This window comes from Malaclemys terrapin, chromosome 1 (assembly GCF_027887155.1).
Source record: "Malaclemys terrapin pileata isolate rMalTer1 chromosome 1, rMalTer1.hap1, whole genome shotgun sequence".
Classification (NCBI taxonomy): domain Eukaryota; kingdom Metazoa; phylum Chordata; order Testudines; family Emydidae; genus Malaclemys; species Malaclemys terrapin.
Window position 1 is genome coordinate 188596151 of NC_071505.1, and position 15702 is coordinate 188611852.

Genomic DNA, 15702 nt, shown 5'->3' on the forward strand with positions numbered 1-15702 from the left:
GGTGTTATGAAGTCACACTTCCTGGGGAAGTTGAAGGAAGCAATTGGAAACTGCTACTGTCTGCATGGTCTGCCTGGGAGACAGCAGCTTTCCTGGGAATGTTAGTCCCCTCCATGAGCCAGTGGATGGAAAGTGCGCAGAACCATGCCCCCCAGGCACAAATCAGTGGAACTGAGTCAGCATGAGGGGGAGGTATGCTGCACTTTGTAAAGGACTGCAGTGACTTATTTCCTCCTGGAGTTAAGGAGAAGCAGGGAGATAATTGTGGCTTTCTGAATCACCATCCCTTCCCAGGGTTGCTGTGTGCACCACCCCTCCTTACACAAGGCGAGACATTCAGTCTCAGTATAGCCTCTAAGAGGTGAAAGGCTGTGTGTGTAGTACTCTGTGTAATAATAAAAATGCACGTCTACATAGTCTACCATGTGAGTAAAACAATCCAGATACCAGTACGTCACCAGTTTTCTTATCAAAGGTTAGCAGCCAATTTCCATGACTATTTTTATCCTTTATTGTGTGCAAATATACAAGCATTTTAAATGCCACTTTGAAGGCTGGAGAGCACGATTTCTTTTTGTGTCAGTCCCTTTAACATTATTTTCTGAGTGAATTGCACCTGCTTATATAAAATCAGAGCAGATTTTTAAAAAAGCATTTTGAGAACTGAATAGTTGTGGTTGTTGCAGAAAGGTGCTTAGATACTGGATTAGGAATTTGCAGGATCAAAGGTGCAGTTAAGATGCCAGGGAACTCATCCAAATCACACTGTCACTAATATTCTTTAGGGAATACTGGGCTGTTTTGTACACAGCACATTTGGTTCCAAGTAACTTAAAACCTAAAGGATTGAAACGATCACACTCTGGGACCAAACCTTTCATGGTGTTGAGCATCCACGATGCATGTTGGGCCAGGTATTCATTCACACTATGGCTCCTTTACACCACACTGGTAGTGTAAAAAGTCCGTAAAGTAGCAGTAAATTACATTTAAGGCCCCTTTACAATATTAGAGTGGTGCAAAGAAGCCACACTGTAAATGAGAATTTGGCCTATCCTCAGTACAAGCCCAGCACCTCTCAGGAGGCCTCAGCACCTTTTGGCATTGGGCCCACAGAGAAGTGTCTCAGGCAGGGAAGATACTTCATTTTTGTACAGTTTGAGTAGAGAAAAGCTCTTGTTTAACGAGAACAGCAGAGTCCAGGGAAGGGGTAGGGACGGTTTTGTGGCCTGCAGCATGCAGGGGGTCAGACCAGATGATCATAATGGTCCCTTCTGACCTTAAAGTCTATGAGTCTATGAGTCTATGAGAATGTTTTAAAAGAGAATGTAGAGCCTGATCCTGAAAACACTTTTTCATGTGAGCAGCCTCGCTGACCTGAAAAGGACAGCTCACACAAGGGAGGGGCTGCAATGATGGGGTGAAATCCTAGGCTTCCTGAAGTAAATGCCTAAGCTCCCATTGACTTCAACAGGGTCAGAATTTCACCCCATGTCTTTGGTGCTATGGGAGATGCCAGACTGACAGCCTGGCAGACTCATGTAGGGTGACCAGATCACAGGGATGAAATATCGGGACGCAGTGGGGAGGCGGGGGGCGGAGCAAAAAAAAAAAAGCAGTTTTGCAGGGGCCGGGGGCACACTGCCTTCCCTGCGGAGCTGCCCGCCCAGGGCGCATGCGGCGTGTCCCGCTGCCGGCGGGGAGCCCCGCGCCTCTCCCGCTTGGCTGCACTCCAGCAGCTCCTTCCCGGTGGGGCGAGCCACTGGAGTGCAGCCAAGCGGGAGAGGCGCAGGGCTCCCCGGCAGCAGCGGGGAAGTTTATCGGTTCGGTGGACCCCGGCCGGCTCCTTGCCCCTGTCCGCCGGCCGCCCCGCCTGGGACAAGTCTCGCCCCCACAGCCCCTCTCCGCCACGTGTCTCTGGCGGGCGGCCCACGCCTCCAGGCTGTGCCGCCCACCCGGGCCCTGCCCGCTCCGCGCTGCCCCGTGGGCTGCAGGGCTGGAGCAGCCTCCACGCTGCACTGCAGCGCTCCCGGCCCCAGCCGGCCATGGCCCATGCGCCCAGGCTGCTGCACAGGGGTGTCTCCTCCCCAGGCCCGGCTTGGGATCTGAGGGGGCGGGGCTGGGGCGGGGATTTGGGGAGGGATCTAAGGGGGGCAGCAGGGGACGTGCGCCGGAGCGGAGGGCAAAATTGTTTATTTGTCCAGTGTCCCAACCAAACATCGGGACAAACAAGCAAAAATCGGGAAGTCTGGTCACCCTAGACTTATGCCCTCTGTTTACCTTACAGTAAAGACAGTGCAAACTCCCCCATGCCTCAGACTTTTTCTGGACTTACCAATTCTAGTCATGAGAGGGTAGTTGAGTCTTCATGTCCCTACATCCCTTGGCCGGTATGCTGAGATTGCCAACAAAGGTGTCAGTTCAGATGTTTGTCCTTAGGAATTAGATGAAGAATGCCAAATCATTTCACATAAGCCACCACACAGCCAGAAGATAGCAATGGCTTTTGCTGGCTATTAACCTACATTAGATTTGATGCAGTGACCTAGATGTGAAGGGTCTCATATCTCTTCTATAAGCCATCTATTCCCTTATGAAATCTATCCCTAGGGCAATTAAATATAGAGGCTTGATTTGTTTCTAACCAGGGGTTTTCTACCATAGGCTCTGATTCTGCTCAAACTGAAGTCAATGGAGCTTTCAATGGAAGCAAAATTGCGCCCTTAGTGAGTTCTAAGGGTGAAAAAAAGTCAAAATTAACAAAACTAGGGGAATAAAACTTCAGAAAATACCAAAGCAAGACTGTTGGCTATTTTTAGTGGGTAAAGAGATGACAAATCAAGGAAACTAGATGACTTAGAAGTTTTCAGCATATGAGAATATCGTTTTGAGTGTGTAACACTCTTTAATATTATAATTCCTGTCTTTCTAGAGGTGCAATTGTTAGTAACTTTTTTCATGTGTCTCAGGGGTGGCTGCATTTCAGTAGTTAGGTGAATCCCTACATAAGTATAGGTTAATATTTTCAAAAGCGCTTTTGTGCCTTAGAAACCTAACTCTCATTTACAAAAGTGATCAAAGCACTGAGGAGCCTAAACCTCACTGAAAGTCAGTGGGACTCTCATGGGCATAGTCCCTCCACCACACCTCCCTGGGATTCGATGGGGTCCTGTACTCAGCCTCTTGTCATCCAGGTCTGGAAATGGAAACTCAGCCCTCTGGTTGGGGTCTGCCGGAGCTTGCTCCTTCCAGGGCTTAGGAGAAAAGGAACAAAGGAAAGGAAAAACAAATGAACAGGCTCAAACGTCTCGCAGGCCTCCCTTCCATAGAGGAACCTTTGGTGAGTTGCAGTCAGCATTTTTGAAAATCAGTCAAACAGGGCTGATTAAAAAAATGTTTTAAAATAATTCATGCAAATTTTGGAAAAAATGGTCATGGAAATTAAAGATGTTGATGAAATTTGACACTAAAAAGAATTTGACTATCTCAGAGTTGGTTGAAAAATACACCGAAAATAATAAAAATTTGCCCCCCCAATTTTTTCCATTTCAAATTTTGATGAAAAATGACAAAATTAAACTTTGGTAAATGTTGTCCAGCTCCGTCTAATATTAAAGTAGAGCCCAGATGCTCAAAGGTATTTAGGCACCTAACTCCCATTGAAATCCTTGGGAGTTAGGCACCTAAATACCTTTGACGATCTGGACCATAGGAGCCTAATTGTAGGTTCCTAGTTTTAAAAATCTTAGAATCATTATGTTTACAATATCATTTACTCTCCGTGACTAACAGTCACAGTGGAAGTTGCTCCTTAGAGCTCTGACCCACAACATGTCACTGGACCAGTCGTTAACACTCATGTTGTCATGTTGCAACCACTATTATATATTTGCAACAAATCTTGTACAAAATGTGGCATGTAAGATATCTATAAAAAGGTTATGATTTGCTGGTTATGATTATGCTATCTGTATCCATGTATCATTTTGGTATTTGAAGTTATGAATATTAGCTCTATACCTGGATTTCAAATGTTTGCTCTTGGGTTAATGCCCAGGAAGTAGTTAGCCAGCACGTCTTGGAGGGACTATTCAAATAGAGTGGCCCATCAAAAGGACACTTAACTCATAATGGACCATGGGAGGCGCCTATCTCCACTGAGTGGACTGTCCTGTAAATGTGCTGTCTGGAATATAGGTAATGGCTTCCTGAAATGACTGAGTGAAATTGGGCATGAACATGTGACTTGCCATGTGACTCCAAACACTATCTGATCACCTGTGATTCTCCACTAGCTGGGTTGAGGTTTTTCTTTAAAACAATGGGTTTTCCTCCACATGGCAGAGAATATAAATGGCCCTGGAAATCCCTCTATTTTGCCTCTTTCTTGCCCAATCCTCTGGACTATACTAATGGGAGCATTCTAACCAATGGACTGAGGTCCTTCCAATGATTTGGAAGCAACCAGAGACTTATTAATTCAGCAGTTTATTCCATAACTGCTACAAGCCTGAGCCAAGAACTTTGCAATTACTGTATGCATTTGACAGGTTTCAGAGTAGTAGCCGTGTTAGTCTGTATCAGCATAAAGAACGAGGAGTATTTGTGGCACCTTAGAGACTAACAAATTTATTTGGGCATAAGATTTTGTGGGCTAAAACCCACTTCATCGGATGCATGCAGTGGAAAATACAGTAGGAAGCTATACACACACACACACACACACACACACAGAGAACATGAAAAAATGGGGGTTGCCATACCAACTCTAACGAGACTAATTAATTAAGGTGGGCTATTATCAGCAGGAAAAAAAAAACTTTTGTAGTGATAATCAGGATGGCCCATTTCAAACAGTTGACAAGAAGGTGTGAGTAACAGTAGGGGAAAAATTAGCATGGAGACATAGTTTTTACTTTGTGTAATGACCTATCCACTCCCAGTCTTTATTCAAGTCTAATTTAATGGTGTCCAGTTTGCAAATTAATTCCAGTTCTGCAGTTTCTCATTGGAGTCTGGTTTTGAAGTTTTTTTGTTGAAGAATTGCAACTTTTAGGTCTGTAATTGAGTGTCCAGAGAGGTTGAAGTGTTCTCCAACTGGTCTTTGAATATTATAATTCTTGACATCTGATTTGTGTCCATTTATTCTTTTGCATAGAGACTGTCTGGTTTGGCCAATGTACATGGCAGAGGGGCATTGCTGGCACATGATGGCATATATCACATTGGTAGATGTGCAGGTGAACAAGCTCCTGATGGTGTGGCTGATGTGATTAGGTCCTATGATGGTGTCCCTTGAATATATATGTGGACAGAGTTGGCAACGGACTTTGTTGCAAGGATAAGTTCTTGAGTTAGTGTTTTTGTTGTGTGGTTGCTGGTGAGTATTTGCTTCAGGTTGGGGAGCTGTCTGTAAGCGAGGACTGGCCTGTCTCCCAAGGTCTGTGAGAGTGAGGGATCATCCTTCAGAATAGGTTGTAGATCCTTGATGATGTGCTGGAGAGGTTTTAGTTGGTGGCTGAAGGTGACGGCTAGTGGCGTTCTGTTACTTTCTTTGTTGGGCCTGTCCTGTAGTAGGTGACTTCTGGGTACTCTTCTGGCTCTGTCAATCTGTTTCTTCACTTCAGCAGGTGGGTATTGTAGTTTTAAGAATGCTTGATAGAGATCTTGTAGGTGTTTGTCTCTGTCTGAGGGGTTGGAGCAAATGTGGTTGTATCTTAGAGCTTGGCTGTAGACAATGGATAGTGTGATGTGGTCTGGATGAAAGCTGGAGGCATGTAGGTAAGTATAGTGGTCTCTAGGTTTCTGGTATAGTGTTTATGTGACCATCGCTTATTAGCATTGTATGCATTTGATTCTTTTAACCAATTTTAACTCTCATCTTTCTTTCTTTCTTTCTTTCTTTCTTTCTTTCTTTCTTTCTTTCTTTCTTCTATGAATAACCTTTAGATTTTAGATACTAAAGGATTGGCATCAGCATGATTTTTGGATAAGATCTAAGTTATATATTGACCTGGGTGTGTGGCTGATCCTTTTGGATCAGAAAAACCTTTTATTTGATGAGACTGGTTGTAAAGAACCACTCATCTCTGAATCCAGTGTTTTTGGTGGTGATATAAGAACTGGAATGCCCAAGAAAACTGCTTTTATGACTTCTTATTAGCCAGTGTGGTGAAACAGAAGTTTACTTTCGTGGCTGGTTTGGTGTATCCTATGGGGGATTAGCCACTAGTCTTGGGCTGTATCTGCCCTATTTCTCAGCAGTTCGTCCTGAATTTGGCATTCTCAGTTGTGACCCACTAAGGCACAGTTACAGATGTACTCATATAGAGTACAGAAAATGCAACATGGCTTCAGTGTTCTCACCTTTTCAGAATGTTTTTCAAAAGAAGCAGATTGGTGAGAGTGGATAGTCTAGGTAACAACATCTTCTGTGTGTCTCACAGATAATCTACCAGATAAGGACTCATTAGCTGTCCTCAGTCTCCTAGAACTATTTGTGTATTTCTAGTGAATGGGCACATGATAGATAGATGGTAGCAGTGGCTGGGATTTTCAAAGACCCTAAGGGAGATCAGCACTGAACTCCTATTGAAAATCTGGGGGAGTTATGAATATTTTAGGGCTCTTTGAAAACCCCAGGCCAGGTGCATATAGTATCATGCCGTTATGTCTATTTACTGTAATAATTTGACATTAAACTATTTAATAATAATAATAAAATCCCATACTAAGTCTCTTTTGTTTCTTGTTCCTTTTCGTCACTTTTTGCCTCTTCTTTACTGTATATCATGGTGTATTATTTTTCCTCTGATTGTTGGTTCTTTCCTTTCCCCCCCTTCCTCTCATTCCTTGCACTGTGTGCTTTCCCTCCTGGCCCTATGTTCATTCTCTCCTCTCTCAATAATCTCTCACACCTCACTGCACAAGCACATAAATCCTTTTTCTACACATACCCTTTCTTCCCCAAATCGACTCATTGTATTAACAGGCAGACACACATCCAGATCCATCCCTCTGCTTAATCTCCTTAAAGAAGTGTGAGTAAGTTGTCTTAGTGCTGGGCTGGCCCTAGCTGGTGTGTCTGGCTTATAAGGATATGTCTACCCTACAATGGTGCTACAATGGTACAGTGCTGTAGTGTATGTAGACATTTACTACAGCGATGGAAAAATTATTCTGTTGACCTTGCTGCTTCTAGCAGGGGTTAAATTGTCCTAACTACATCACACAGGGCATGCAATTTTTCACAGACCTGTGTGATATAGCTGGGTTGACCTAAGTTTTAGGCATGGACCAGGCCTGAGAGTCTGTTCCCCAGTTCCTTCTGTGGAATGGAGGGGACCCAGAAGCAGAAGATGTTTTTCTATCAGTTCTCCCAGAGAGGATGGGGAATCTTCTTTACATCTTCTCTGGTGCGTCATCTTTCCTTCCACTTCCTTGAAGGGCGGGTCTGGTCGGGCTCTTTCTTCTCTCTTCTCTGCACAGACTAAGATGAGGAGGCCTCCAGGAGCTATGGACACTTGAACAGATTTTTCAGTTGGGCTTCAATGTTGGAACTTTAAAATTCCTCACGCTCTTTTTAGTTCACGCTGGAGCACAAAGCCCTGGAGCACATGATCTTTGAACTGAGGGCTTGTCTACGTGGGAAATCACCTGGAATAGTTTTTGAGGAATAATTATTCTGCAATAGCTGCTTATACGGCCACTCTTATTTACACTAAAAGTTTCTTTTTATACTTTAGCTTAATCCACCTCCAAGTCTGTTTTGGAAGTAGATTAAGCTAAACTGCAAAATGGCACTCTTAGTGCAAAATAAATGTGTCCACATGGGCAGTTAGTACAGAGTAGCTGTTGAGCTTTACATTCACACTCTTGTTTATTTTGCAATAGCTTTCCCCATGTAGACAAGCCCTTGCATGCAGATCAACAGAATTAAGGACAGGGAGAGCTATGAATAAAGACAGAGGGAAGGCATCGGTGCAGGTAGGCCTCAGAATGATTATGCTCATTGTTTCAGTGTGTGTTGTTCCAGATAGCTACTCACAACATGTGGGTAAATTAAAAGCAAGGGATCTCAACCTGGGGTACGTCACCACCCTGCCCTTCTCATGTTGCTAAATGGGAGAGAGGTCTCAACATGCAGAAGTTGAGAACCACTTATCTACAGTTTCACACCTCAGTGCCATGCCTAAAAGAAACTGTGGCAAAGTAATATATTGTGCCTGTTCAACACATTCTGTTGAGACTTACAATTTGGTTATTCCTAAATCAGACTTCTTTAATCATGTCTTAGGCATGTGTGTTTATTGACATCTAGAGCCATGACAAATGTGAACTTTTAAAATAAAGCTGTTTTTGAGATATAAGAGCACAGAAAGCTTCTGAGTAACTTTCTTAATGTGTAAAATCCACCATTTGTTGTGCTCTGGTAACTCAAAAATGGCCAAACTGAATTTTACCAAACTTGCAGAAAGAAAGAAAGAAAGAAAGAAATGCTTTTGAGTTAGTAACAAGAATGAACATTTTCAACCCAAAGGGTTATTATTTTCAGATTTATAAGCATGTGAAAAAATGGGCTGATAATTAAACTTCCTTCTTCTCATTCCAAACTTAGTGCTGCAAGTGGAGTTCTACAAGGGCTTAATCCTAAATTCACTGACATCCGTGACAAAGCTCCCACTAACTTTAATGGTGCAGATTCAGAATTGTAGTCGGTTTTTTGTAACAGTTACATTCTGGCATTCTCAAATTTCCCAAGTAGGCCAGAACATAAAAAGTGGGGCTAGCTGCTAGATGTGGCCTAAACTCACCAAATCTGTACATCATCTATGAACAACCAACCTTAATTTTAAAACAAAAAATCTAAATGTGGAAAGAAATATCAGACTGTACTAACAAACATACAGTATTCAGCTGTTATCATGGTAAGGGATTTCCTGTTTTCCCCCTGAAACTTCTTAAAAGTTGTTTGTAGAGAACTGAATTGTGTATTGAAGAATTAAAATGACTCAGTTGTGTTATTTAGTTTGATTTTTAAAATTCTGTTTCTCCTAGTTTAAAACAAATAACTCACTGGAAGCGGTCACTCATTATTAAAAATGTTGCGGATGTTTTTATCAGGAATATGTACTGTCTTGTTGCTATGGGGTTGTAGGTTTTGATTTTTTTAGGGAACAAATATATAGAATTTCATGGCCATATAAAGATAAAAGTTCAAATGTTAGGCTTACAAACTTCCAAGTGCTCCTTTAAATACCACTGTTGTATTCACATCAACATAAGGGTGTGTTAAGACTGGATAATTAAAACAGAAGATAATTAGAGATAATTTTTAAATGTAGCAAATGGGACATTAGTCAAACAACTCTTTTTTAAAAAAAACAACAACTGTGGTTCTGATTTCTTGGCCATTTCATTTAATTATTCCCCTATTTTTATTTTATAACATTTTCTTTGTTTAAATTTAAATGTGAGAAGAAAAATACTTAGGGGTGCTGAGTGCTGAACATGCATTAACTTTCAAATGTGTGATGTGGAAGGTTTAAAATATAGGAATTTGTTGCATTTTAAGACAGTAGGGAACATGGTCATGCATATTACCCGAAATCACATGGTAAATGCAGCTGTTATGACTAGGGTTACCGGGTGTCCAATTTTCGACCGGAACGCCCAGTCGAAAAGGGACCCTGGCGGCTCCAGTCAGCACTGCTGACTGGGCCATTAAAAGTCCGGAGGGCAGCGCAGCAGGGCTAAGGCAGGCTCCCTGCCTGCTGTGGCTCCGCGCAGCTCCTGGAAGCAGTGGCATGTCCCCCCTCCGGCTCCTACGCGTAGGGGCAGCCAGGGGGCTCGGCACGCTGCCCCCACCCCAAGCGCTGGTTCCGCAGTTCCCATTGGCTGGAAACCATGGGAGCTGCAGGGGTGGTGCCTGCAGATGGGGCAGCATGCAGAGCCTCCCTGGCTACCCCATGTGTAGGAGCCGGATGGGGAACATGCCACTGCTTCTGGGAGCAGCCTGAGGTAAGTGCCGCCTGGAGTCTGCCCCTCTGACCCCCTCCCGCACCTCAAACCCCTCATCCCCAGCCCCACCTCAGAGATCGTACTCCCAGCCGGAGTCCTCCCCCACGCCCCAGCCCTGATCACCCTCCGAAGCCCTCGCTCCCAGCCCAGAGCACCTTCCTATACCCAAACCCCTAATCCCCACAGCAACCATTTAAGAGTACGGTAAGATTACACCTCAGTTTAGGACAGGAAATAAAGAATACCTTATCCAATTGAGACTGCAGGGGGAAATAGATCAGAAAACTGAGGAATAACACCTTGGACTTTTGAGAAAGTGCCTTGGGATCTTTAATGACCACAAGTTGCCATAACCTAGCTTCAAGCCTCATCTGAAAAATGGCATCTCCAGCAGCACAGTACCCCCTACTGGAGCATTGGTTTAGTACTGACTCAGTGGGAAGGGTGCCACCTACTGGATCACCAACAAGATTGCCTGTAGCATCTGGATATTTTTGAGGCCTGATCCTGACTAGGTTGTAAAGGCTGATAAGCTCATAGTGTCATATGGTATGGCCATGCTTACAATCCTGATTTTATGCCCTTTCCAGAAGATGACCACGGTTTTCATATTACCTAAAGAGTTTATCATTTCCTGTACTAATTGTAACATAGCTAAATATTTTCTAGGTTACCTAACCAAACTTCTGCAAAATCACTCTGTGTATGCCTGTGATGGCGATCGTTTGAGCCTGCAGTGTCCTCGACATTCAACAATAAGTGTCCAATCAGCATTTTATGGGCAAGATTACCAAATGTGCAGTACAGAGCAGCCTGAAACCGCGATGAAAGACCCCTTAAACTGTGTGGCGTCTACCACTTTGCAGGTATCACACATTGTAGATGATTTTTAAAAAGCAGAATGTTTTTAGATCAGATTTCAGTTTTGTGACCCATATTCTATGAAAATGCCAAGTATTCACAATGTTAAGTGAATTCCACAATGTTTCAACTGGTATATAACACAAAATGGCACACTTGGAAGCACTCATTAGACCAGCAGAGATATCAGGTGAATAGGTTTTATTATTCCTGTAGGCTTGAAAAAGATTTTCAGGGTTCCTTCTATACTAACCTCCCCATTTTTCCACACTTAACCCCCCATTTTTGAGGCCCTCAACACCCATCCTTTTAGCCAAGCCGATCTGGTCAGAATAGTCTTAATCAGTCTCAAGGACCCCTGACATGAGGCACGGCTTACCCCAGCAGCTGAACATACTGAGCCAAATTAATCACCCAGAGTGTCAGATAACAGCACTTGAACCTGGATCACCAGCATGGCAAGGCTGAGAAAACTCTCTGGCCACAACAACCTACTTTATCATAAATTTGACAGGAATATTGAGGGTTACCAATAATATCCTAGGAGTTGCTTCACATACAGAGTAGAGTATGGCTTACACTGCAGTTCATTACTTGCTGTCATGGGAATTTCTTTACATAAGTTGAGGAAGTCCGCCCTTCGAGTATAGTCAAGAGCTTGTTTCAGCACAGTAAAGAAGGGCTAGAGTTCCTCGGTTAGGCTATGCTTCAGCAAAGCATTGTCAATGGGAACTCAATGGGATTTAAACATATGCTTAAAGTAAAGATGTGTTTAAGAGCTCTACAGAACAGGGGTACTTTGCAGAATCAAGGCCTTAGTGCTTATAGCTGTTCCATTTAGGGTGACCAGACAGCAAGTGTGAAAAATCGGGACAGGGGGTGAGAGGTAATAGGAGCCTAGGTAAGAAAAAGACCCAAAAATCGGGACTGTCCCTATAAAATCAGGACATCTGGTCACCCTAGTTCCATTGCTTCATGTCAGCAGGGAATCTACATTCCATCCATTAATAATAGTATTAATAAGTGATTTAGTATAACATCCTTTTATAAAAACAGTGTTGTGACACAGAGTTTTAAAAACGTGGCTTGTCCATGCAAACTGCAACTAACATCTAAAGATATTCCATGAATGACCTTGGGGCCATGTGAAAGTACAGCTGTCCACTAAAAAAATGTGGGGCCAAATGCATCCTTGGTGTCATTTCATTGACTTCAGTAGAGTGACACCCATGATTAATTTGAGTTCTTGAGTCCTGAAGGTCTCTGGGAGGTTTCCATGAACAATTTTTCTTGAGTACACTACACATCTCAGCTGACAACTGCATTGTAAAATAATATAAATTTTTACAGATCTTTTCCTTTTTCACTGTTCAGAACTACAGATGTGAAAGTTAAGTGTCTGGCTTTGCATCCCAGAAAGCTCTGACTCTGTCAAATAGAAAAGACACATACTGTAAACGGAATTCTTGGAAAAGAACGCTGATGATCTCATTCTGTCCCTCTCTGTGGAACACGGTCTGAGATCTGCATAATCAAGCATAGTATTATCTTACAGAAAGGAGAAAGAATAGCTGGCATTTTATACAGTAGCCTCCTAGTGAAAGGATAAAAGCAAAGTTAGATCTGTCCCAGTAGGTTTATAACCTTACTAATAATGCTATCTAATTATGATAATATAAGAAGATGGATGTTTTTGCACAGCTGAGTCAGTGCAAAATGTGAGCACTCTTTGTATAAAGAGATACCACTATAAAGAGATTTACAGATGATGGTTCCGCTCAGGTGTAAACAGATGCAATGTTCATTGAACTCAATGGGAGTCAGTTATGCCCACTTGTTCAAGAGCTAAATTTCTTCTGATTTTGTTTAACTGACTCTTTCCTGAACAATTCCAATGAAGGTGTGCCATTTGACTTGAAACATTTTAAAAGAAAAATTGAGTGACCAAACTAAGTTCTCAGTCCTTTTTCTTCTCCTTTAAACAATTTAATAGCAATGTAATGCTCATGAAAAGTGTTGGATTTAAGTCCTTTTTCGCCACAAAAAGGAACAAAAGGGGCCAGAACTTTATAGGATCATTGTGATATGCTGCCAATGTGCATCATTTCTGTTCCGGAGGGATTGTGTCCAAGGATGATGATAGTTCAGCTATTGGCATCTTTTCTGAAAGTGGAAACAAGAGTGTCAATTAGTGCAATTGTTGTGATTTGAACACCTGGTTTAAATTCATCCCTGGTGTAAATCCATTGAAGTTGGTAGAGCTATGTCAGGGATGAATTTAGCTCCTTCTGACTAGAAACTGGACAGTAATGGTCAAAGCATTTTTACATTGGCACCTACAGCTATCAGAGAATAATGCTTTTCAGTCACTACTGTCTTGGACTGGATTAAGATTGATGACCTAAAGAGAATATACCAAATATCACAATTTGCTGCATTATTAAGCATAAGAAACCATGGAGATAATACAGATGACTCAGAAATAATGTTTAAAAATCCCTGTCTACATTGGGTTTTTTACCATGTTTTGAAAACTGAGTTTTAAGAACATAAGAACGGCCATACTAGGTCAAACCAAAGGTCCATCTAGCCCAGTATCCTGTCTTCTGACAGTAGCCAATGCCAGGTGCCCCAGAGGGAATGAACAGAACAGGTAATAACCAAGTGATCCATCCCCTGTCGCACACTCCCAACTTCTGGCAAACAGAGGCGAAGGGACCCCATCCCTGCCCATTCTGGCTAACAGCCATTAATGAACCTATCCTCCATGAATTTATCTAGTTCTTTTTTGAACCCTGTTATAGTCATAGCCTTCACAACATCCTCTGGCAAAGAGTTCCTCTGCGTTGTGTGAAGAAATACTTCCTTTTGTTTGTTTTAAACAAACTGCCTATTAAACTTGGTTTAAACACAGTTACACCCAAACTTAAACCCAAACTGTTTTCAGACATGATTCGGCATTGCAGAATTGTATTAAAACTGGATTCAAAACCATCTTTGGCAGTGTTTACACTGTCCTTTTTTCCTTAAGATTTCCCACCATTGCTACCACTGATACAGCTCCAGCTCCAGCAGCAGTAGCAAAGTGTAAGTGCTACTGTAAACAGCTTCTGGCCTGCCAACCACCATGTTCTTTCACCCTGCTCAGAGCAGTCTAGTTGACAACATGGTTATAACATTGTAAGCCTTTCTACTCTACTCCTCTTACCCTTACAATTACTGATTACTTGCTGGAGCAGCTCAATAGGAATAGTGGGATATTATTAGAAAAACCAATTGATGTAGATAAAGGTCTGAGTTTTTTAAAAACAGTTTTAAAGTAGCTTGGTCACATCTATACTGGCTAACCAAATCAAGTCTGAAATGGATTTAGGCCCTGATTGAGGAAGGTATTTCAACATGTGCCTAACTCTAAGGACACGAGTAGTCCCTATTGAGTCTACTCATGTGCTTAAAGTTCATCATGTGCTTAAGTACCTTGCTGCATCAAGTCCTTAGTTTGAACTGTGTTTCAAAGGAACTCACCCAGGATTTTCAACCACTAATCAAAGCCCAGCACAGACATGGTCTTATTCCTGTCATATATCTTTTTTTTTTTTTAATGCATCTATGACAAAAACCCAGTGCCACTGAATAATTTCTTTCATGTATAGTAAAATACAGCTAAGAGTTTTTGTTGCTGTATAGCTTCATATCTTGTTTTCAAGACTATCCTTTTTGCCCGTTGTTCTAGAAAGTACTGGATGAATGCCAGAACCAGAGAGCCTGCCAACTCCTTGTCAATAGTCGGGTTTTTGGACCTGATCTATGTCCAGGAACCACTAAATACCTCCTTGTCTCCTTTAAATGCAAACCTAGTAAGTAATTTCTACAACAGGCGAGTTCATTTTTGTGTTTCATTTGTTTTGGTTATAATGCCAGTGCAGAAAGCTTTGCATAAATCTACATGAAGTTTTCGGATTTTAAGATTAATAGCAGATTGTATTTCTACTTTATCTTAGCTTTCCATCTTGTCTGCAATATTCACATGCTTGCTACCAATGTAACTGCTAGTATAGTTTGTCAGAATCTAAGACATAAAGTTAAAAAAAAAAAAAGGCTGAAAAAGCTCATACTTTAGAGAGGAATATTATGACCTTTTTCACAAAAAGTGGTTTGGATTAAAAGCATACAAATGTCAAAAGGCTAGATACCATGGTGATGAGTGTGGGAAAAAATGCCTAGATAGCTGGAACAAAACCTCAGAATCTTTTGAAGTTCAGCCATAGCCAGTTTTTGTGCATAACAGAGATTTGTTTTCAGTGGACACATAAGAATAAATATACATGATAAACTATTTATATTTCAGTAGAACCTCAAATGCTGGTAGGTTCTTACAACAAATGTAAAGGGACAGTCGTTGCCTCAATGGGCACTCATTGTACAAACACAAGAGAAAAATAGGAAGGGTGGAGAACAGGGAAACAACAATCAAGAGTTTGGATTTTTTTTTTAAGTTTTATCTTATTAATTAGAAGAGTGAATTCCAACTCCCCAGACCCTAGCCATTATTTGCTAGCAAATTTTTTGTATAGTAGAAATGGGTCTTCGAGAAGGTATTTGCATTTTCAGAGGGTAGTGACTTTGCCACGCAGAGAAGATATTCCATGTATAGAGAGAGCATCATCGAAGCACAAGGGGGATTGTGGAAGGAGCAAGGAAACAGAGCATCAAGACTGGCAATAAGGAACAGGAGAGGGGAGAGAGGGGGTGATACAAGATACAAATAGGTGAAGAGAGACTGAATTGTGTAGGACCTCAACGTCAAGGACAGGAAGCTCA

At 42.1% G+C, this 15702-nt stretch overlaps 1 protein-coding gene across 3 annotated transcripts in view; it reads left to right on the top strand.

Annotated features, from left to right (window-relative positions):
- EVA1C (eva-1 homolog C) overlaps window positions 1–15702 on the top strand; it is a 67978-nt gene that overhangs the window by 20551 nt on the left and 31725 nt on the right. For 2 of the 3 annotated variants that reach the window (XM_054048060.1, XM_054048051.1), the window contains exons 2-3: window positions 10690–10886; window positions 14615–14738. The exons of the other annotated variant lie outside the window; for it this stretch is intronic. In XM_054048060.1, the coding sequence (XP_053904035.1) occupies window positions 10815–10886; window positions 14615–14738 (196 nt within the window). In that variant the 5' untranslated portion in view covers window positions 10690–10814. The remainder of the gene's footprint in view (window positions 1–10689; window positions 10887–14614; window positions 14739–15702) is intronic. 3 annotated transcript variants of the gene reach the window in all.